This window comes from Alternaria triticimaculans (genome assembly GCF_023758025.1).
Source record: "Alternaria triticimaculans strain BMP 0046 chromosome Unknown scaffold_6, whole genome shotgun sequence".
Lineage (NCBI taxonomy): Eukaryota > Fungi > Ascomycota > Dothideomycetes > Pleosporales > Pleosporaceae > Alternaria > Alternaria triticimaculans.
The window spans coordinates 1,134,395-1,157,248 of record NW_026055963.1 but is presented as its reverse complement, the minus strand read 5'-3'; the positions used below and the strand labels follow the sequence as shown (position 1 = coordinate 1,157,248).

The 22,854-nt window shown below is 53.7% G+C and overlaps 8 protein-coding genes across 8 annotated transcripts; 5 read left to right on the top strand and 3 right to left on the bottom strand.

Annotated features, from left to right (window-relative positions):
- Positions 1–59: 59 nt before the first annotated feature.
- On the top strand, positions 60–2,086 carry J4E78_005264 (uncharacterized protein; the record flags this gene model as incomplete). The annotated part of the gene is made up of 2 exons (XM_049365885.1): positions 60–707; positions 764–2,086. The coding sequence occupies 2 exons, from the start codon at positions 60–62 to the stop codon at positions 2,084–2,086; spliced, it is 1,971 nt and encodes a 656-aa protein (XP_049222600.1).
- A 2,036-nt stretch (positions 2,087–4,122) lies between these two features.
- On the bottom strand, positions 4,123–4,822 carry J4E78_005263 (uncharacterized protein; the record flags this gene model as incomplete). The annotated part of the gene is made up of 2 exons (XM_049365884.1): positions 4,123–4,691; positions 4,750–4,822. 2 exons carry the CDS (start codon positions 4,820–4,822, stop codon positions 4,123–4,125), a joined length of 642 nt encoding a protein of 213 aa, XP_049222599.1.
- Positions 4,823–5,117: 295 nt separating this feature from the next.
- On the top strand, positions 5,118–7,611 carry DBP4 (ATP-dependent RNA helicase dbp4; the record flags this gene model as incomplete). The annotated part of the gene is made up of 2 exons (XM_049365883.1): positions 5,118–5,240; positions 5,299–7,611. 2 exons carry the CDS (start codon positions 5,118–5,120, stop codon positions 7,609–7,611), a joined length of 2,436 nt encoding a protein of 811 aa, XP_049222598.1.
- Positions 7,612–8,248: 637 nt separating this feature from the next.
- On the top strand, positions 8,249–8,743 carry J4E78_005261 (uncharacterized protein; the record flags this gene model as incomplete). The annotated part of the gene is made up of 1 exon (XM_049365882.1): positions 8,249–8,743. One exon carries the CDS (start codon positions 8,249–8,251, stop codon positions 8,741–8,743), a length of 495 nt encoding a protein of 164 aa, XP_049222597.1.
- A 2,796-nt stretch (positions 8,744–11,539) lies between these two features.
- On the bottom strand, positions 11,540–13,880 carry J4E78_005260 (uncharacterized protein; the record flags this gene model as incomplete). The annotated part of the gene is made up of 2 exons (XM_049365881.1): positions 11,540–13,642; positions 13,692–13,880. 2 exons carry the CDS (start codon positions 13,878–13,880, stop codon positions 11,540–11,542), a joined length of 2,292 nt encoding a protein of 763 aa, XP_049222596.1.
- Positions 13,881–15,825: 1,945 nt separating this feature from the next.
- Positions 15,826–16,702, bottom strand: J4E78_005259 (uncharacterized protein; the record flags this gene model as incomplete). The annotated part of the gene is made up of 3 exons (XM_049365880.1): positions 15,826–16,316; positions 16,366–16,475; positions 16,695–16,702. 3 exons carry the CDS (start codon positions 16,700–16,702, stop codon positions 15,826–15,828), a joined length of 609 nt encoding a protein of 202 aa, XP_049222595.1.
- A 518-nt stretch (positions 16,703–17,220) lies between these two features.
- On the top strand, positions 17,221–18,964 carry J4E78_005258 (uncharacterized protein; the record flags this gene model as incomplete). The annotated part of the gene is made up of 4 exons (XM_049365879.1): positions 17,221–17,233; positions 17,286–17,380; positions 17,429–17,695; positions 17,747–18,964. The coding sequence occupies 4 exons, from the start codon at positions 17,221–17,223 to the stop codon at positions 18,962–18,964; spliced, it is 1,593 nt and encodes a 530-aa protein (XP_049222594.1).
- A 467-nt stretch (positions 18,965–19,431) lies between these two features.
- J4E78_005257 (uncharacterized protein) lies at positions 19,432–21,343 on the top strand (the record flags this gene model as incomplete). Its single annotated transcript, XM_049365878.1, has 4 exons — positions 19,432–19,584; positions 19,641–19,748; positions 19,801–20,165; positions 20,215–21,343. The coding sequence occupies 4 exons, from the start codon at positions 19,432–19,434 to the stop codon at positions 21,341–21,343; spliced, it is 1,755 nt and encodes a 584-aa protein (XP_049222593.1).
- Between the last annotated feature and the right edge of the window lie 1,511 nt (positions 21,344–22,854).

Genomic DNA, 22,854 nt, shown 5'->3' with positions numbered 1-22,854 from the left:
ACCTCTAATCTTTGTGCTCTTGCTGCTTGCGCGGCGTTTGAGCGCGCGGTGGTCAAACTATGCAGAGCCTGGTGCTACCTGGTCCGACCTCACTCCTTACCACGCCATTCGGGCGGCCTTCAGAACCTGAAGACGGCCTTGCCAAGTTCCGGTCGAAGTTCAGTCCTAACAGGTCTGAGCACCAGGGCTACCCGTCTCCGCCCATGTCAGAATCTCATTCCCCGTCTCGTCGAACAGCACAGCTTGAATCTGCGCGCCTCTCTTACCCTCCGCCGGGATCATCTCAGAGACAGGACAGCCTGACTCAACCGCCGACTCTGCCATCGTTGTACGACCCGCGGTCTACGTCGGGAGCGCATGCTCTTCCCCTACAGCGGCCACTTTACCCTGGAGAGCCCCAGCACAGGGGTCAAGCACTCCACTACCAACCCGGACGTGCTCACGAGCACCAATCTTACCCTCATGCCATCCCGCATAACTACGGGTATGGCTATCAAAACACCGGCCTGCCCCCCTATGCTGGAGTCCAGCACGGAGGCCCGATGGTGCAGCAGGGCGCGATGATCGCACCACCACCGTCAAGACCGACGAAGCCAGCCAGACGCACAAAAGCGCACGTTGCGTCAGCTTGTGTTAACTGCAAGAAGGCACATCTCAGCTGCGACGTCCAACGCCCATGTGGCCGTTGCGTCGCTTCTGGAAAGCAGGTTAGTCTTTGCGGCGCGAAGTCAAACTCTGGCGAGTGATCTAACGCATCAAACAGGACACATGCAAAGATGTGCAGCACAAAAAGAGAGGAAGGCCACGATTGAGAGACGACAGAGAGTTCACCAGATCAGACGACGGAAGACCACCTAGCCAGCTCGTAGGAGCGCCACCTACCTCCGAACCTCACGCTCATCAAGCGCCTTACCCAGTATCTCAGCAATATCGACCCTTCGAACCTCATCGAAGTCTGGAGAGTACTGCGCACCAGAAGGAGCTCCATTCCGCTGCGTCTGCGCCCCGGGACGCGCCCAACAGCGTGGGTGACTACAGCGGAGTGCAGGCACCTCCCTACGGCGTGGGACCGAATTTGGCGTACCAAAAGCTGCCTGTCGTTTACCTAAATTTGGACCTGGTGATACAAAAAGCAAACCAGGCTTTCGCGGACCTCGTATCGTTCCTCGGAGACATCAGGGGCAAGCATCTTGGCGAGCTTCTGGAAGCGCGACAGAATGAGAGCATGCAGAAGCTGCGAAACGACTTGCGCGATGAGCGCGACGAACGTGAGCCGACGTACATGGCGCCCATCACCCCGGTCGGACAAGATCCCATGCGCGCGGTGATGGAGTCGGTCCAGGATCAAGACATTGACCATGTCACCCAGGGGTACACGAATCGGCCCATGTACCTCAGCTTTCGTCTGCCGGCTAGTGGACAGTACCAGTCGCTGTCGGTCCAAATCCGGCTTGCCAGGACGTCTCTGTACTTTGTGACGCTCGTCGTGTGCTCACCACCAAGACACGCGGGACCGACTCTGTTAACGCAGCAGTTAGCGCCCTCAACATCACGACATACCTCTCAGGCCATGTCCGCACCGACAGCAGTCTCGCAATTCACGCCGCATCAAGAGCGTCGAACCTCAACGACAAGCTCTGGACCAAACTCGCCCTTCATCAACATCTCCTCCATCCGCACGTCCCTCCCCACATTCAGTCCAAGCTCTTACAAGAGCAGCCCTTCGTACGGCTACTCTCCCACCGCAGGCCCAGAATCGGGCTACTTCCCGACCTACCAAGTCCCGCCGCAGCCCACCAGCAGCGCATACCCTTCGCCATACGCACAACCAGCGCGCCCCCCAGCCGCAACATCCGAACCTCTCCGCGAGCTCAACCGGCCTCCCCGTCTCGAAGGCCTCCATCTGCCGCCCATTCGAACAGGGCCCGCGCCGCTTGGTTCTCCGCTCCACGTCGAAACAAGCGCTGCGGAACGCGAGCGTGTGCGAATGCACGACTCACCGTCCAGTAGCGCCGAGCAGCGGAGGCCCGAGTCGCCCGACATGGGCAAGCGGCGGCGGTTGAATATACACGAGGTGCTCGACTAGACCAAACAAGTCAGGTCGTCAAAGCCAGGAGGACGTCGATTGATTGACGTTGCAATGCGTTCCCGTTCCTGAGACGCGTCGGCTGGTGTGAGGAAGATTGGAATTGGGGGACGTGCAGCGGGGTCATTGCGGTTCGCGCGAAAAGAAGGGATCATGCGTGTTTCCAACAGGCTGGCCGTGGCTCGTGGCTGGCGGTAGAAGTGCGGAGGGTACCGACAGTCGGGTTCCCTTGTCTGACTGAAACTGAAACTCGGCGCTTTGCGAAGCGGAGGCGGGAATGGCGCATGTTGCACACGGACGGGACGACGACATGGATCTGATCTCATACGACAATTCTTTCCTCACGAAATCTTACTTGTCGCTTCTTGAGTTGCATTTGCTTGCGGTAGTCGTTGTTTGCTGTCCTTGCATTTTGGGGGCGTTGGTTACCCACTCGTGTTGTTTTTCTTCTGCGATGTTTTGTCGTAACAAGCCATATTTTGGGATTTTGCCCATTCGTCATCTCTTGCATATGACAGCGCGCTCATGGTCCTGCTCTTTCTATCGATATCACTGCTCTTGTCTTCGTCGCGATTAGCATTGCTTGACGTGCGTACGTTACCGTTTGGCCTTGGTTGGCTTCTGCTTCTGTTCTGGTTATACGTCGCATATCCCTCGTCGCTTCGGCGGTGGGTGACTTGGAAACCTGTTTTGGTCTTGACAGCGTTGTTGTGCGTGTTGTTGTCTTCTCTCTTCGTATGCGTTGCTTTTGTGGGCGGGTCTTTGCGGTTCTTATCCAAGTACTCGTCGTACGGTGCGTTCACGTCTTGTACCACTGTTGATCCGTGCCCTCGCGTTGGTGTTTCATCGTCAACCCGGGACTGGGTTCTGAGTCGCTTTCCCGCCTCATTTGTATAGTAAACGCGTTTACGCACGAATTGGAGGTCCTGGGTGTGAGCGGGAGTACTTGTCGTTTCCTGGTGGGCAGCGGAGTAGCGAGTGGGGGGCCAATTTGGGTCCTTGGGCAAGACATGGATTCGCGTGAAAGACCAGAAGGAGCGGAAGACAGAACAACGTCTCAGCCGCCAGACCACCACTATATCTATACCACCCACCTGTCGGATGTCTGAACCGACGACAAACACCACGGGAGATTACAAGGACAACAACAGTCACGTATGGTTCAAACTACATTTCTATTCTTGGTCCACCTCATCACCATTCACCGCCGAGGTACCACGCTCTCTTTCGACAAGAGAGGCCCGGATACAAGTCCGGAAGTATATATGTGAACCTGTACATACCACGCATTTACGAGCGAAAGCAGTTTGGCTACAAGCTCTAAAGATAGTTATAGTTATGGGGGGAGTGGGGGTTTTTTTGGTTGGGAAAGTATTGGCTGCTAGGCCAGGTGGAGGATATACCCGCATTTGGTTTCTCGAATGTTGCAGAGGATTGGATGGACACTTGGAGATAGATAGCGCAGAATTTGCTGGCTATCATGAGGTTCTTGGTTGTATCATACAGTTTTGGAATAGGCATGAGAGAATATGAAGGATCTTTGAGTCCTTCCTTCACCCATTCTCCCCTGTCCAAAGTACCCGACCAGAGTGCAATGTGAAATGAGGTTGTCCAGAGCATGTAGATCTACGGCCCGTGGCGCTTGTAGTGCTATAAGCCTCGATATGTGAAACAGCTACTGCAGTTTGGCGAAACCTTAATGCTGGCGACGAACACGCTGTTCGCGCATTCCAACCTACCAGGCGAGGCGGAACGCGAGATAGGGTGACAGCCGAGATGAGGATTTTGGGGGCGAGACTCATTCAATATGACGTGCAGAGACTGGAGGTGAATAGTGCAAGGTGTTTATTGTGTATGCAGTGGTAAGAACAAATGGGTATCTTGGTTATGAAAGTATGGTTCAAGGGTGCCGGCTGCTGACCTTTGAGATAACCGGGCGCAGGCGACAGAGCGCTAGATCCCGGGCATCTGTGATGGCTACCGCCTCTGGGACAGCGGATCTTGTATGCGGGATACAGAGGAGACACTGGAGGTGCTCATCCCAGAGCCTTGACCTTCTTCTTCTTCTTCTTTGTACCATCCGCGGCCTCTGGTTTCTTTCCCTGCGCAAACTCCCTCCAGCTGTTGATGCGCGTGTCCCTGGTCTTCTCCCAAGCTTCATCTTGCTCCCTCTTCCGCTTGCGCTCCTTGATCTCCTCGTCTTCCTTCCTCTGTGCACGTCCCTCTTCTCTCATGGCAGCCTTCTGTTGCCTCTGCTTCCTCATCTCGTTGTCTCGAATGACCCAGATGACCTTCTGTCTCCACTCCTTCGCAAACTCCTCGCCACGCGTCTCCTCGTCGTCGGCTGTGAGCTTCTTCTCTCGCATGAGCAGCATGCGCGCATCGGCAATGTTCTCGTCTAGCTCGGCGCGCAGCTTCTCGTCGAGGAGGACGGTCTGGGCTTTCTTGAGGCGGTCGAAGGCATCGGGCGCGAGCTCGTTCTTGGTCTTGTCGGGATGGATGAGGAGGGACTTGGCGCGGTAGACTTTCTTGATGTCGGATTCGGGGACACCGGGTTGCAGGCCGAGGACGGCGTAGGCGTCGAGACTGAAGACGCTGCGGATGCCTGGATTCGTTAGTTTACGTCACTCCATGATAAGCAATAAGCATAGGTTTCTGCTTACGGTCTATCTCAGCGTCCTTGTCGAGCTCCTTGCCGAGACCTGCGAGCTGGGCATCGATATCATCGTCCGCCATGGTGGGTTGTAGACGCGTTGTTTGGAGTTGAGTGTAGATGATGTGGTGTGTAGTCGATTGGAGGTCGGGAAATGAATAAGCCGAATTCTGCACGTTGCACTAAGCCCTGTCCAGTGGTGTTGAGGAGTGAAAGTGAAAATAGCAGTTCGCGATGCGATGGCGCGTGAATGCGTGGATCCCCGCGGCGAAGCGCACGGACCCACCTAGGCCGAAAGTTCTCCACCAAAAAGTTCTCTCGCGATGCGCCAGTCGACATCAACACCGAAGCAAGCCGAAGACTCGATATCGCGCCGCCATGGTCGCATCTGGAATCACTGGTCACACGCGGCCTTTCAAGCCCAAGAAGAGGGAGAATCTCCAGAAGAGGAAGCGCGACGATGTAGATGTGGAGAAGCTGGAGCAGGCCGTCCAGCAGCTGGTATGAACGCGCCGATATACACGAGACATGGAGCGCAATGAGCTGACTGTACATGCAGGACCCCAAGCATGGCAACTACAAAGACTTCACCGACCTCCCGCTTTCCGACCCGACCAAGCAAGGCCTCAAGTCGTCGCATTTCGCCGTTATGACCGACGTCCAAGCCAAAGCCATACCTTTAGCTCTGCAGGGACACGATATCCTCGGCGCTGCGAAAACTGGCAGCGGAAAGACACTCTCCTTCATCATTCCCGTCCTAGAGAATCTGTACCGCCTGCAACACATTGGCCCCGACGCCGGCTTGGGCGCTTTGATCCTATCCCCAACTCGAGAACTCGCCATCCAGATATTTGACGTCCTGCGCAAGATCGGACGACATGGACACATGTTTGCGGCGGGTCTGCTCATTGGAGGAAAGAGCTTACAGGACGAGAGGGAGGCTCTGACCAAGATGAACATAGTCGTCGCAACACCCGGTCGCATGCTGCAGCACTTGTCGCAAACGGCAGCCTTCAGTGTGGACGACCTGAAGATGCTGGTGCTGGACGAAGCGGATCGAATTCTTGACATGGGCTTCCAGCGCGACGTGGACGCAATTGTCGAATATCTTCCCAAGGAGAGACAGACGCTGCTCTTCTCGGCGACCCAATCAAAGAAGGTGTCCGACCTTGCGCGCTTGAGCCTTCAAGACCCGGAATACGTATCTGTACACGCCGAAGACAAGAGCGCAACTCCAAAGGGCCTCACGCAAAACTACATCGTCTGCCCCATCGAAGAGAAGCTGGACACCCTCTGGAGTTTCATACAAGCGAGCAAGAAGTCAAAGATTCTTTGCTTCTTCTCATCTGCAAAGACTGTCCGATTCGTCTACGAGTCTTTCCGTCATATGCAGCCCGGTATACCACTCCTTCACATCCACGGCCGTCAAAAGCAGGGAGCCCGACTTGACACCACCGCAAAATTCTCCGCCGCGAAACATTCCTGCCTATTTGCTACAGATGTCGCAGCCCGAGGACTGGATTTCCCAGCAGTCGACTTTGTAATCCAGGTCGATTGCCCCGACGATGTCGATACCTACATCCACCGCGTCGGTCGAACAGCACGGTACAACCGGGAGGGACGGGGAGTGCTATTCTTGGCACCAAGCGAAGAGGAGGGTATGCTGAAGCGTCTGGAGGCTAAGAGAGTACCCGTCGAGGTGATCAACGTGCGCCAGAAGAAGCGTCAGTCAATCAAGGACCAGCTACAGAACATGTGCTTCCAGGATCCAGCTCTGAAGTATCTCGGCCAAAAGGCCTTCATGACGCACGTCAAGTCGATATATCTACAGAAAGACAAGGAAGTCTTCAAGCTCAAAGAGTACAATCTGGAAGCATACGCCTCTAGCTTAGGTCTGCCAGGAGCGCCAAAGATCAAGTTCTTGAAGGACGACAACAGCAGACAGAAGAAGCAGGCATCGAGACAAATGATCGAGGTTTCGGACTCTTCGGATGCTGAAGAGACGGCCAAGGCAGACAAACCCGTGCGAACCAAGTACGATCGCATGTTCGAGCGCAAGAACCAGGATGTTTTGGGAGAACATTATCGGAAACTGGTCAGGGATGGAGATGACGAGGGCCCAGCGGACGAATTCAGTGGTGCTGGAGCGATTAACAACGCGGCCGACGACGACTTCATGGCCGTCAAACGACGAATTTCAGCGGACGACGATGCTGGCGATATTGACGCTGAGAAGGCTCCCGAAGTTCCGCCCGGTGGTCGCCTTGTTCACATTGCTGGTGCATCCCAACCCATCGTTGTCGACAGCAACCGCCGCGAAAAACTCCTCCAATCCAAGAAGAAGCTCACCAAGCTCATGGACAAGGGAAAGAAACTTGTCTACGACGACGACGGCAACCCGCACGAAATCTACGAACTCGAAGACGAAGAGCAATGGCGCGCCAAGGGTCTTCCAGAAGAGCAACGCCAGAAGTTCATCGAAGCAACACGAGAAGTCGTTCAAGCCGCCGATGTCGAAGACAAAGCGACTGCCAAAGCGAAGAGGAAGGAGAAGTTGTTCAAACGCAAAGAAAGAGAAAGGGCTAAGCAAGCTGGTGAAGCTGGTGACGATAGTGACGATGCGGGTGTCGAGCTTCCTGATCCCGGTGAGGATCTTCTTGCAAACTTCAGGGCGGACGCGGAATACAGTGACGAGGAAGACGAAGACCAAGAAGAGCAGCCAAAGAAGCAGAAGAAGTGGTTCGAGTCTGATTCCGAGGATGAGGAGAAGACTGAGAAGAGGAGGAAGAAGAAGGCCAAGGCGGCGCATAGAGTGGAGGAGCCGGAGACACTGGAGGATATGGAGGCGCTTGCTGCGGGCTTGCTGGACTAGCTGTCACGCATCGGCGTGTGAATGTTTTTATAATGCCATACGATTATCAAGTTCTTACCAAAGCCTCGTTCCACAATTCTTACGACTTTCCACAAGTGTTACGATTCTGCGACCTTTAAAACTCAACTATCACGACTACAAGACGTCCAACCGGTCGACCCATCCTTTCGCGCAGGACCGACGCTTGCTTACCGAAACTCGTACCCGGTCGTTAGCAGGGGTGGCTTACCATGCCGTTGGTATTGCCGGTATACAACCTCGCATGCACTGTATAGTGCTGAATCGGTAGGCTAAATGCATACTTGTTGAGCCTCTTCCACCCGTCTCCCGGTTACGATACGAGGCTTTATATGACGTGTAGATGAAAACGCATTGGTGGGTTTCTATCTTGGGAACGTGGTGGTGCGAGGGAATATCCAGGAGTACAGTTCGTATTCCGTGTAGGCGGTGGGTGTAAGAGTAGCATGGGTTATATACTATATACAGGGCCTGCGTTCCTGGGTTTTCTTGTCTCTTCGACCGATGGTAAGGCATTGGATACAAAGCAACATCTTATAACAGCCCCGTGTGGTGTTACTCTACTTTTACTCTGTGGCCTCTGTCATCCCGAAAGATATCCCGAAAGATATCCCTCACAATGCATCTTCCCACCCCTCTCCTCATCGCTTTATCCTCCCTCCTCACCATCACGACCAGTACTCCAATCCTCCCCCGCGCCGCCCCCATCGGCACACCCCACAACATCTACCTCAGCACCTGCACAACCCGCTCCCTCCTCTCAGACAGCACCCTCTCCTCCGCGATCCTCTACACCGGCCCCGCCTCCAGCACCTCCCCCACCGACATCGGCACCGTCTCTTCTTCACGCGCGATCCAATGGGCCGGCTTCACACGGCGTGTCGATCTCGAATCTGGGGTGTTTGAATCCAAGATCAGTCAGAGTGCTGATACTTTTGCGAAGAGTGAGCTTGCAGGTGCGGCGTCGTTGAGTGGTACGGATGGGGGCAAGGAGGAGTTTGTGTGCTTTAGGGATGGAGTAAGTACGTTTCGGTTTGGAAGTGGGGTTGTGGGGGATAGTGGGGAGACGACGGTTTGTGTGGCCGAGTTTTGGTGTGCGAGTGTGGGGGTTTAGGTTGGGAGGGAGGAGGTAGTGCATGACATTGGATTGCGTCTTTGGACGTATATTGACATGTATTTTTTGGAAGTACGGCTTATGAGAGACTTGGAAATTCTGCTTTGAACTTGCTAGGCGACTTGCTATCCTTCATGAGTAGCAATAGTTAGCAACCCGCAAGTTCCGTCTATACCTTTGCCGTGTTATAACCTCCATGAAGCATTCAGGGGGTCTTGGTGTATACAGAAAAAAACTTCACCTCCAATTTTCAGCGTTCACATAGGCAAAAAAAAGGTCAAAAACATACAACAGCGGGTATTCCCCGGTGGTCACCCACCCGAGTACTAATCCGCCGATATCTTGCTTAACTAGGGCTGAGCGGACGGGAAGCCGTGGTCTCAAGATTCTATGGTCGTATGTGGAAGAAATGGCGGAAAAACTCGTCTCTATTGTCGGGTTTGGAGTTTCTGACGTGAGGATGGAAGACGGAAAGCAGTAGGTGGAAGGCTCGGATCAATGTGAAAAGCATACAGCGGTCACATGGAGTTTGTTTGAGTAGGTGAGACACCTGTACTCCCGCGTTGTCGTTCCATGACAAGAGGTGCAATGAGACATGCGGGTGCAGTGGAGATACCAGATGTTGGTAGCGCTGCAACAGCAAACATCCCGCAGAAAGAGTGTAGAACCGCATACTATGACGTACATGACAGATCTCGTCTAACCTGCCTCATCCAAAACATTTCAAAAATGTACATTCCCGAGATCCCATTGCCAACCACACCTGCGTATGCACCTCCGGTAATAGTCGCTTTGGCGTTCCAGCTCTCCACACCCGCGAGCGTAGATCATCGAGACAACTACTCCACAACTAATTTCCCGTTCCTGAACCTGGCTTCCTTCGCTCCGAAATAGCGTACCAGAGTACACTTACATGCAGCTCGGCTACGACTGCCCATCGTTATTTCAACGTATGTGACTTCTTGGGACCGAAGGATGTCACGAACCGCGGTACGGAAGTGCAAACTTATGTCCGATCGCGGGTAAGTTCCTGGCTAGAGTTCTCGGGCTGTAGTCTCGCCGGCGGTTTCCTGCCTTCTAAGCGACGTCATGGTCGCGAACGTTACGGAGATTTTAGTTGGGGGTTGGTGTTTCAACTGTCTTGTAAGCCACGCTGAGGACATGACGATAGCGATTCAGGTACCACGTAGACGCATCTAAACGGCTAACGGCACAACGTGTCCTCACCCGTTTTTTTTTTCACATGATTTACAGCAATGAGCAAGAATGTGCCCGACTCACTCGGTCAATCTCCGCGGTACCGTGCCACTTCCCTTAATCCCACTATCACAATCACAACCTTGGAACGCATGAAGGAGCAAGAAGCGGAGAAATTGCACCGAAGCAAAATAAACATAGCCTATCCTACTTGCATGGAGGCTTCGATGCGAAAGAAAAGCAAGCGGATGTGGTTGCGGAGCTGGAAGAAGCAGTGTTAAGTACCTAGCACAAGTGTCTGCAGCCGACCATATGCGGGTAGCGGGTACCTCACCCACCTGCTCTTCTTCATTTACATTCCTTTTGCTTGTAACAACTGCTTTTCTCCTTCCGCGGCTGCAGTGTTATGCAATGCACAAAGAATTCTCCATCACTCACTAACGCATGCAGCGACTGCACGGAATGATCACTCCTGCATTCCAACGTTTTCCCCACTATCTCACACAGCATCCACCCTCCTCTCACTCCATCGCTTCGGCGCATTTCCCTACCATATCGATACGGTCGGCCCGTCCGTCACGATGTAACGGCATCCACCCTCCAAAAGTTTGGTCCGTTGAGTAATGCCTCTTCAAAACCACAGTCAACGTCCGCGGGTAAGGAAAATTAGCCCACATCGCTCGCGCCATGCAGGGGCTCAGGGGCTGGCTGGTGCGGCGCAGCTCGGAAGAAGGCGCCAAAAGGAACGACGGGAAAAAGGAAAATAGGGAAGTAGAAAAAGGGAAACGACATAACGATAACGTCACGGGTTTATGCGAACGGTTAGTAGCGAGGTAGAGGGGGTGTGGGTTGCTGCTAGGGACGTTTCCGCGGGGGGAGGAAGGTTGCGCGAAGGGGATTGCCGGGTCTTTGGATCGTGGGTTGGAATGTGGCTGGGCGTGTGGGAACGAGATGAGCATGACGAATGCGGATGTTGATGTAGAGAGTGTAGTTGTTTGGTTAATCGTCAAGATTAGACTGCACGGAAGTGAACGAAGCCCAAGAGGTGTGAACTCATGCCGAAGCATATTGATTCCATTTGCAAGTCTGCATAGCTGCATTCTTCTAGACTTAATGGGGTGTTAATACACCCAGTCCCTATGATTCATTATTCCATTACTCCAGCTGACTCCCGTCAGACAAGACATATCCAAAGATACAGAAACCACCATGCCCTCCCAGCCTTCGAACAAATGAGAAAAACATAGAGTAGTAAAGGAAAAACAATGTACTACGCTGAGCAAAACGACGTTTCGTGATATCCAGTCCTCCGTAAATACAAAGGAATCCGGGGTGTGAGATCAAGTAAACGCTTTTAACTCCTTTGGTGGCAACGCCCTGCGCCAATTCGTGATAGTATCCAAGATTGTGTGCCGTATTAAGATTATGCCTCCATGTGTGCCCATGAATTGAGAGAGTGAAAGAAATAAAGTGGAAAAGAGTATGCCGTATCGCCATAACAGACTGGCAAAGAATAAAAAACGCATCGACGAAAAGTCCGGGTATAGTCAAGAAGCGAAGGTCAACGTTGCGATAAGCATGCTATCAGGATTGAAGCTACTACCCTCTAAAGTCCCCTGGTCCCTGGTTGGCGAAGATGTAGCTCTTGGGCTGGGGTTCGGTCGTTCGCCGTATCAGGTTTCCATGCGGGTCCGTGCCTTGAGGTGGTGTGTACTGGTGTACGAGGAAGTCGGGCATGGCGGAGACTTGGGGCGCGAAGGGAACGTTGTGATGGATGCCACTCAATGACATGTCCTTGTAGTCATCATACATGTTTCCGCCCTGCATGTACTGGACATTGCTGTCATCACCTTGGGTCTGAGCAGTGTCAGGTAGCGATGGTCGCCTGAAGTGCGAGGGCTTCGGTTGTTGAATCGTAAGATCGGTTGTGGAATGGAAAGCTGCACGCATCTGGGGTTGCTGCATGTATGATGTTCGAGGAAAGTGCTGCTGTGTTGCTGGTGCTGACTGCGGAGGTGTGTCGCGGTATAAGGCGTCGTTTGCAAAGCGCGATTGCAGATCCATCGATGAAGATGGCGGTGAAGTGCTCTTCGCAATCACGTTTCCAGATTGGTCGCTGGACCAGTTCGCGTGCATGCTCTCTGGGCTGTTGTGATCCGGCATCGCGGAATGAGGTCTTATCACGGCAGCACCACCCCAATAGTTGCCGAAATCTTGTGGTGTCAGTGGAGTCGGTGGTGCTAGACTACCGCCTTGTCCAATTGTGGTGGTGCTCGAAGTCGAGAAAGTTCGTGCGAACTTGGGCGACGCAGCAGCATCGGAGAAGCTCATAGCCATAGGTGAGCGTTGTGCTGAACCTGGCTGTGATTTCTGAACACGACCCCCAGCATTCGCAATTCCAGTTGATCGGATCCGGCGGATGACCTTGTCGTGGTTGCCTCCTGGTGATGGCATGGGGGCAGAATACGAGGCGCTCCTCATTGCGCTGGAGTTCAGGTTGACTGGACGCTTCTGTCTCCTCGCAGCGATGCTTGAATGCTGATCTGATTGTTGGAAGCCCTCCGGAGTACCGTTTCGGATGTGGATCGCGTCCATGTTGTTGGCCAGGTTGCTGCTTGAAGAGTTTCTTCGGGCAAACGCGTCCTCGCGGAAGTGCAGTGGAATGTCGAGATCAGAGGGCGCAGCACTGAGCTTCCGTGCTTGTTCCGGTGAAGTGAGGATGGCGTGTGCAGACGAGTTTGGCTGTTGGTAGAAGTTCGACTGCGGGTACATTTGGTTTGAGCCATCTTGTGGCCAGAATGGAAGCGTCTGTTCGGAGGCTGATGCCTGAGCAAGACTGTATGGTGCGAATTGATCCTCTGGTTCCTCGACCTGCTTGGGCTGTGCCATTTGCGAGGGATCCTCTGTCCAGCCGGTGTAGACCGAGTTCAAAGAGGCGATGGAGGGAGGTGTAGGTCCATTTGGCGATTGCGTGGTGCCAGATGACTGGGTGCCATTGTATGGGGACGCGTCCGACGAGATGGATCCTGTACTTTGCTGAGCTTCTGCAGATGTAGAGTTGGTGGTGTTGGTCGCAGCAAGTGCCGAGTAGTCGATCTGGAAGTCGGCGAAGTTGTCGAATTCTGGGTGTGAAGGTGCGATGTCGCTGGGCATGGACGCGGGAACCGAAAAGGCGCCTAGGTCGCTAGAGTACGCATTGGGCAGCCCGTTGACACCGTTGTTGTCGTAAGAGAAGTCTTGCTCTTGCGCATTAAGACCCATGCCACTGTTGTGCATGTAGGCACCGTTGGTCGCAGCCATGATTGAGTGCATGAGGTCGTTGGAGCGGTACGAGGCGGAACGGTCGGGCTCCGGGACTGCGTGGAGGGCGTTTTGCATGTCGTATTGTTGTTGCTGCTGCTGCTGATGCTGTTGGTGTTGGTGCTGGTGCGGGTGCTGCAGTATGAGCTGAGGGCCCAGGTCGAGGGCTGATGGACCTTCGCCCGTTTGCACAGGAAGCGTTGCAGGGCTGATGTCAGCGTTCGGATAGTAGTCCGGCTGCATGAGCATATGCGGATGTTGCTGCTCTTGCGGGTGCGCGTAGTGGTTAGACATGACGGGCACGTGCTGGTGTCCGAACGGAAGGCTCATAGTCATGTTGTACTGGTTCATTAGCTTCTTGCGGTCCTGCTTGACTTTGGCTCTGCGGTTCTGGAACCAGTTCTGCAGTCGTGTTAGCGACGCACGGCATACATCATGACAGGACACTTGCGTTGATCTTGTCCAGTGGCACGCCGAGGCGCGTCGCGAACTCCTTCTTTACATTGGTACTGGGCTTGTGCTGCGCCAGAAAGTGCTGCTCGAGGATGTCGTGCTGGTCCTTGGTGAGGCGGGGTTTGACATCGCTGCCAGGCTGCTTGGGGGCAGAGGGTGCCGTCGTCGAGGCCCCGCTAGAATCCATGGCGGCGCGCACAGCGGCAATACAGGCAGAGCGGCTTCAGAGGGGCGCAGATTCAAGGGCGACGAGGGCTGCAATAAAGTCGTCGGCGTGGGCGCGTTCGGGTAGTGACAGGTGGGTGCAGCTGTGGACGGCGGAATCTGGGGCGCTGGTGATGGGCGATAATGCGTAGAGCACGGATGCACGGGATGCACCGAGACGGGTCGGCGCTGGGATAGATATGTGTCGAGGGAAGATGCCAGTAATGGTAGCGAGCGACGATTACGAAGGGGAGCGAAAACAACAGCAGTAGACTCTATATCTACAATAGAAAAACGAGGGTATTCAGCGCGACGGCGCGGTAGGGAAAGGCACGAAGCGAACGACGACGGAGAAGAAGAGCAGGAGGAGCGATCAGGTTGTTGGCTGCCCAGGTGCCGCTTGGTTGGTCGGAGGTGCTAACTTGCTAAGCCACTGAACCCCCCAGCATGCATTATGCTGCTCCGGCACAAAAATAGTTTCGTGACACTCGTCGTCTCCGCTCAGCACACCTGAATCCTGGAGAAGACGCACCGGATGATTCGATCTTCTGTTTCTTGCACCTGCTCGCCCTCGTGCTCCGTGGAGGGCGGCCACACGCTCGCATACACATAGACTCCCAGCACTGGCCGGCACGCCCAACCCCGGCGCGCAATCGTGAAGCGCGCCCAGGGGCACTCTCCTGCCTCACGCCAATTGGTCCGGCCGTGGAGCGAGCTGCGGCGGCGGCTGTGATCCGCCCTCGGGCGGGAGACATGTCCCACTGATTTGAAGGCGATGGATGGTGCTGCAGCTTGGGCCTTCCCCCGTTCGGAGAATATACATGAGCGTGTGAGAGTGCATGTTAATGCCAACGCAGCCTGCCTGCTCAACCACGTTCCACGTCAAATGTCTAGTCACCGTCGGCGCCGGCATGGCTTCAACGTGGGCAACGGGCTCGAGCGCTGCTTTGAGCTGATGGCGTCAACATTGCGCTCGCCGTCGTGCCGACATCCTGTGCCTCTCACGACTCGCCGAGTAGCTCTTTGTCAGTAACCGCTTCCGGTCCGAGTCGACCATCTGTGTGACGAGATGCCCCCCGGGCGCATGGCCAAGGGGCATATCGCGCCGCTGATCTGCTGGCTCGGAAGTCGGCGCACATGTTTTGGCAACATATCGACGGTTCCTGAGCGTACCTTGCAGCAAAGGGGCTTCCGTACCACCTGCGAAACTCAAATTGGCCCCAGCTTGTCCTACAAACTTCGTGTGTTGACTGACTTGGGCGACGGATAATCCCAGCCTAGCTCGGAAGACTCAGTGCGCCCCCAGCTGGGGGACCCGCTGGCCCAAACCAAAAAACCTCGTGCTGCAAGGGCGTCCCTATCATGCGCTGCACCCTGCCGACTATCAGACGTCCTCGCCAACCCGTCTGAACTTAGTCTTCTTTGCGAGTCTGCTACGCCAGCTTTCGTGTCGCACCACAGAGACGGCACGCCCAGCTGACGTCTTCGACTGCAGTAGCTTGTGGTGCCGTCGTCTTTCCAGAAAACAGTTCGATGGGGCGCAGACTGCTCGAAATGGAGTATTTCATGCGATGCGCTGCATTCCGTGATTCCCGTACAGGGAGGATGATACGGCGAGTCGAACAAGGCTAGCACTCCAAGCGACACTCCTGCATGCTGTTTAAGGGTCGCGAGGCTGTGCACGCATGAAGTAGATTTCAACCTCCAAACATTGTTGCTTCGCCGCACAATCGGTCTCCGACCTCATCTTCCATCCAATCTACGGCTTATCGTAAGCTTCAACCGTCTGACTGCAGCTCAGTCACCGATGTAAACTGAGCTTGCAGTAAACCTGAAAACGTCGAGTAAGCAGGCTCACGATCCTGGCAAAATACTGAATCGCTCACACAAAGACGAGTAAGGTAACCGTCGGTGTTGATTCTCTTCGCTTAGACTAAGGCATCTGCGATCTGTATGTCTCCTTGCCCTGTTGCTTTGTCCCATGATGTCAGCGTGACACTGCGCATGTCCTTGACAATGTAATCTGCGCCAGCTTCTATCAGCTGTTCTAGCGTATGTGTGGTGTAAAGTCCCACTACGACGAACCCTGCTGCCTTTCCAGACTTGACGCCTGCAGGCGCATCTTCGAAGACAATGATGGAAGATTTGTTTTCTTGGAGCCCCAGCTTCTTTGCACCCATCTGGTAGGGCGCCGGGTCTGGCTTGCCGTTGGGCACATCTTCTGCCGTTACGAGATTCTTGGGGTGCGCCAGCTTCATGACATCGAGCCAGCCTTGCACAAGAGGTCGCGTGCCCGAGGTAACGATAGACCATGGAACAAGGTGCTCTTCGAGCTTGTCCAACAGAGCTCGTGAACCGGGAATCTCAATGGCGTCTTGTCCGAATTCTTTCGGAATCAACCCCTCTGCTTGGGAGATATCTTATCTGTCAGATGCATGCTTTTGTCAAAATGAAGATATGGCACTTACACTCCTCATTTGCGAGCTTTGGCTCATAGATCCGAAGGACGTCGATCGACCTTCGACCATGTGATGAAGCGAGGATGACATTAGGATCGACACCTATCTCTTTCCCAATCCTGATACAGACATGTAAGCTTCGAGACGTGAACATTCTCGGCTGTTACTTACTTGTGCCAATGCTTCACAATGGCCTCTGTGGAATCGATGATAGTCCCACTACCTATATTAGCTGACTTGTGAGATGCTTTCAATGAGTATCACGCACTCCATATCAAAGAGCTGCAGGCGATGAGATATTAGTATCAGTTTGTGATGCAAGTGAGCGTGCTTCTTACCAAGCCATGGAAGGGTATTGTTTTGGCAGGTGCCGAGAAGGAAGGCTCTGATACAGTCATGGTCTGAAGTTAGAGATGCGATGAGCTGGTTCTCAGTCAACAAGGTCAAGATGTCGCAATGATACAGTGAAGTACCCGAGCGGACTATTGTAGATGTACACCTGGTGGGAAAGAGAATACGTTATCGCGCTAACTCGTTCCGGTATCGGATCCGACAACTGCCGATGATGCAGCCAATCATGATGACGGCAACTAAAAGATGCTAGTCCCGACGCTGGACATACGGCCGGGACGCCTGGTCTCAATTTGACGTTCTAGAAGATGGATAGAGGGTAAAGATGGATCTATTTCCATTTGTGTTGTTGGAGAGCGTGAGAGTTGGGTATGGCCAGTGCCGCGGGGGTGGGGCTAAAGCTAGCTAGGCGGACACAAGCGGCAGAACTTTTCACGTGCCGAACTTTTTCTGGATCGCCTAGAACTTTTCTGTAGACGATTGCGATAACATACACCACGCCAACAAGTCAACATGAAGGTCGGAAGTAAGGCTTCTCACGGAATACAGCCCCGTTATAGAACTAACGATCATTGTAGAGCCAAAGTCGAAGCGCGTACCCGTGCGGTTAAGGCACAAGATCGAGAAGGCTTCAGCGGCGAAGCAGAAGAAGGCGAAGAAGCTCGCCAAGAAGGTACTGCCACCATGCGCGACTACAGCGCTCGCATTCTGACGCATATAGGACCCAACATGGCGCTCCAATACCAAGAAGGAACCCGGCATTCCCAACCTGTTTCCCTACAAAGACAAGATTCTCGCAGAAGTGGAGGAGCAGCGCAGGAGGAAGGAAGAGGACAATGCACGCCGACGCCAGCTAGCGAAGGAGCAACAACAGAAGGGCGCAACCGCCGAGGATGTCATGGAGGATGACGAAGAGTTTGAGCAATTCGATGCTGAAGGCGATGAACTACTTGCCGACGACAGCGAAGACGAGGATTCGATGCAGGTGGTAAGTCTAAGTGGCTAGTATACGATGCGCGACCGTACTAATGTCATGCAGGACAACAAGTTCAACCCCATGGCAGCTCTCCTAGCTTCTGCCAAAGCGCGCGCCGCAGAATTCGAGAAGAACGACGACCCAGACGCCATGGAAGACAGCGATGACGACGAGTCGGATGACGATGATACCGTCAGGGTCCGCAAAGATGCGTCAAGAAAACAGTTCGACAAGATATACAAGCAGGTTGTCGACGCCGCGGATGTTGTTCTGTACGTGCTCGATGCTCGCGACCCAATGGGAACACGATCGAAAGAGGTGGAGCAGGCCGTCATGGCAGCCGACCGTTCAAGCAAGCGCTTGATATTCATCCTCAACAAGATCGACTTGGTCCCACCGCCGGTACTACGCGCATGGTTGATTCACCTACGTCGCTCATTCCCTACTCTTCCTCTACGTGCGTCAAAATCTGCGCCTAACGCGCAAACCTTCGAGCACAAGGACCTCTCAATCAAGGGAACATCCGAGACACTCTTCAAGGCTCTCAAGACCTTCGCTGAGTCCCGTCAGTTGAAGCGCGCAGTCCACGTCGGAATTATTGGATTTCCCAACGTTGGCAAATCGTCCGTCATCAATGCCTTGACATCGAGAGTAGGCGGCAAGGCTGCTGGATGTCCTACCGGTGCTGAGGCGGGAGTTACCACCAGTTTGCGTGAAGTTAAGATTGACAACAAATTGAAACTCATCGACTCGCCTGGTATCGTTTTCCCCAACACCGAAGGATCGAAGGACAGCAAGGTACAACAAAAGGCGCGCCTGATTTTGCTAAACGCTGTACCCCCAAAAGAGATTGATGACCCTGTTCCCGCTGTCAGTCTGCTCATCAAAAGACTGTCATCCTCGGAAGAGCTTTTCTCGAAATTGATGGCAGTCTACGATCTACCTCCCCTACACGCTGTGGGCAACGACAGGACGACCGACTTCTTGGTTCAAGTAGCAAGGAAAAGAGGCCGTCTGGGCAAGGGCGGTGTACCCAACATGCACGCCGCGGCACAAACCGTCATCGTCGACTGGAGAGATGGTCGCATTCAAGGATGGACCAGCCCTCCCAAGTACACCCCTGCGGAGCCTGATACCACCAAGACTGCACCAGCTACGAAGGGCGGACTCGTTGGCGATCAGAAGGAGATCGTCAAGGAATGGGCTGCGGAGTTCAAGCTTGATGGTCTATGGGGTGATGATTCAAATGATACGGCGATACCAGAGGCTATGGAGGAGTAGGCAGCTTGTGTTGACTGTTATGGCGAAACGGCGTTCGTAAGGCTATAGTGCTAGTGTACTTGACTCGCACATAGGAAAAGCTCCGACTAAACATCGGGCCTAGCAATGATACATGTTCTTCAAACGATATTGCATTCCTGACCCTAGACGTTTTAGAGCCTTCCGATGCAAGCCTTGCGATGAGCGTATGTGGATCGTGTACCGCTACTGACCGAATCAGTTTCTGCGATATCGGATCCGCATCGTACCATAGTACAAGCGAAAAAGTTCTCTCCAAGCTGCAACCCCACACCGATGGGAGTGTTCGGCGATATGTTCGCTCCCATAGGTAGGTTTCGCCGCCCCACACTTTGGGGTGAGAGCCGACGGAAACCGAGAGCTCCATCACGTCAAGCTCCATAGCTCAAGATACATAACGACGCGTTCCTTTAGATTTTTGGTCAGTCAAATTTATCATCACACACACGATGGGTTCTTCAAAGGGTCTCCAGCCTCTGCGCTCTGCTTCCAAGACTTTGAATGCGCTGCCCGCAGCCTATGCTGGCGCGCAGATCGCATCGAGACGGTATGCGGGGACGCTCGCAAACTTCAAGATTCCTACTATCAACAACGAGCCTAACGTAAGATAAGAGACGATGTATATGTTCAGAATCAATTTGCTGACTCAAAATTATAGCAACATTATGCCAAAGGCTCGGTAGACCGCCAGAAGCTTCAAGATGCGGTTGCACGTATGAAGAAGCAAGGACCAGTACAAGTACCTCTTGCCGTAGGAGGAGAATACGTAGGCCTTCCACACGCACATACAAGTCTCGTGTCACTCTAACACCATTCAGATCAACAACTCCTCAATCCTCACTCAGAACAACCCCTCCTCCCACGCCGACGTTATCGCCAAATACTCCAATGCCAGCGCAGCCGATGTGAAGAAGGCCATAGACGCAGCCCTAGCTGCTAAGCCAGCATGGGAGGCACTTCCCTTCGCCGAACGCGCATCCGTGTTCCTGAAGGCGGCCGACCTCGTCGCCACAAAGTACCGATACGAGATCATGGCTGCGACCATGGTGGGACAGGGCAAGAACGCGTGGCAGGCCGAGATTGACTCAGCGGCTGAGCTGTGCGACTTCCTGAGGTTCAACGTCAAGTACGCGGAAGACACATACGGACACCAGCCCACGCACAACTCGCCAGGAGTCTGGAAGTAAGTAAAGCATCTGGTTATAGCTCGGGAACGAAGCTAACAAGTACAGCCGCGTTGAGTACCGACCTCTCGAGGGCTTCGTCTACGCAGTGTCACCATTCAACTTCACAGCCATTGGCGGTAACCTTCCTGCAGCCCCAGCCCTAATGGGTAACGTCGTTGTCTGGAAGCCATCCCCATCTGCGATCGCCTCGAACTGGCTTCTCTACCAGATTCTCATCGAGGCCGGCCTTCCACCAAACGTGATCCAGTGGGTGCCCGGTGATGCTGTGGAGGTAACCCAGGAAGTCCTGAACCACAAGCAATTCGCATCTCTGCACTACACCGGTAGCACAGCGGTATTCCGTCAACTTTACGGAAAGATCGCGAACGGTGTGGCTGAGGGCAAGTACCAGAGCTACCCCAGGATCGTTGGTGAGACAGGAGGAAAGAACTTCCATCTCGTCCACAAAGATGCCGACATCCACAACGCAGCTATCCAGACCGTCCGCGGTGCATTCGAGTACCAAGGTCAAAAGTGCAGCGCCTGCTCCCGTCTATACGTACCCGAGTCCGCCTGGCCCGAATTCAAAGAGATTCTCGTCCGTGAAGTCGAAGCCCTGAAGATCGGCGAGCCCACCGACTTCTCCAACTTCATCGGCCCCGTCATCCACGAGGCATCCTTCAAGAAGCTGTCTGGCGTCATCGACGAAGCCAAGAACGACAGCGAGCTCGAGCTCGTCGTTGGAGGCAAGTACGACAGCAGCAAGGGCTACTACATCCACCCAACCATCTACCGTACCAAGAACCCCAACCACCCCCTCCTGTCCCGCGAACTCTTCGGCCCTGTTCTCGTAGCCTACGTCTATGACGACGCGGCGCCCAACGCCTTCGCCAACATCATCAAGCAGATCGACGACACATCTGAGTACGCGTTGACGGGCGCTGTCTTCGCAAAGGACAGGGAGACTATCAAGTACGCGTCGGAGAAGTTGAGGGATGCGGCGGGTAACTTCTACATCAACTGCAAGTGCACGGGTGCGGTTGTTGGTCAACAGCCTTTCGGTGGGTCGAGGGCTAGTGGGACGAATGACAAGGCTGGTAGTGCGAACTTGCTGGCGAGGTTCGTCAATATGAGGGCAATTAAGGAGGAGTTTATGCCTACGGAGAAGGTAACGTACCCTAGCAACGAGGTTTAGGTTGGATTACGCAGCCTCGATTGATGGAGAAAAGCATCGCATGTTCAGCTAGCATTGGCGTTGGATCGGATACAAACGATTTATGATAAAAAGGGAAAGATTTGTATGGAATAAGAATGACATAAGTCATGTATCAAAACTTGTGTTACAAGTCTGCATGCCTGATTCTGACACGTAACCCAGACGTACATACAGCACAAAACAAGGGCTCGTTGCAGATGATTTCCAATTCGCACATTCGCATCAGTGTAATAAGACTGAAAGCACAAGACGAAACAGCCGGTCTGCAACAGTTTACATGGAAAACACCCCTATTGCGGTTTACACCTGCCTCTAGCGGGGTTGCGAAAGCATGATATATTACAAATGCAGACGCAGATGCATATTTTGGAATGTCTATCAATGTGCCTACTGGATAAAGTTGGTCTACCTTTTCTGTGGCTTGAACTTGGCCAAATTGCGGACACTAGACAGCTGCCTTGGGCTTCAGCGACTAGAACACTCGCTCCAAAAAGAGACTGAACAGATGCGCTCTAGTGTACATTGGTATCGAACTGAATGCTGACAAAAGCTTGATGCAATATAGGTGAGTGTTCGACCTTCGTCCAAGAATGGGGTGAGCCTCTGTTGAGAAACACAACTCAAACCCTCACACGACTTATCCAAAGCAACAACATGTACATGTGCCTCGGCAACAACAACACAGAAAACGTTGAGAGATGGGTCCAATCTCACGACGCGGCTCAACGCACCTTCTAGAACCTGCATGAGTCGTGACATCGACCCACCAGCTATCGGGAGCCCCGTTCGTTTCGAAGCGAACCTTGCAACCTTATTTTGGAGCCGCAATGCACGGGGGCGTTCGAGCAATTTCCAGAAGATAGGGTGAGGATACGGCCGTTGAGATCGTGATTTGCATTGTCGGGTCTGCCTGGGAACTGCGTATTTGTGTGACGTGAAGGTATCCAACAGATGGATTTTTGGTCTGCGTGACGATGAGACTGTGATGCGATTATACCCCGAATTCCGGGTCGGAATCGGGACAGCACATCTTGGTCCGAACCAGCGACCAGGGTGGAGCGGAGCGGATTGTGCTGAGGAATCAATGCCGCATCTTATCTATCGTGCGAGGTACTGTTTCGGTGTCATGTAGCGAGTGTGAGACGAGATGAGCCTCGTATGCATACATGCTTAGTGAAGACCGCGCTGTTGAATCACCTCGGTCGTGGTGATGGAGTTAAGCAACTCTTCACGATGAATCAGCTTCAACCATCAGTAAGCATCTCCATATCCATGAAAACCAACACGCGTACGCCCCTCTTTTCAGATCCGTATCTTGGAGGAGAGGAGCATTTAGACGCCGACGCCGACTCTCCGCCCACCATCCGCACGTTAACTCCAGACAGCGGAAACAGCACGAAAATCTCGAGCTTCTAAAAGTAAATCCTGGAACACCCACAGGGTAACCTCGGCAGCTCGGTACATTCTCCTTCGAGATCGAAAACCCTTGT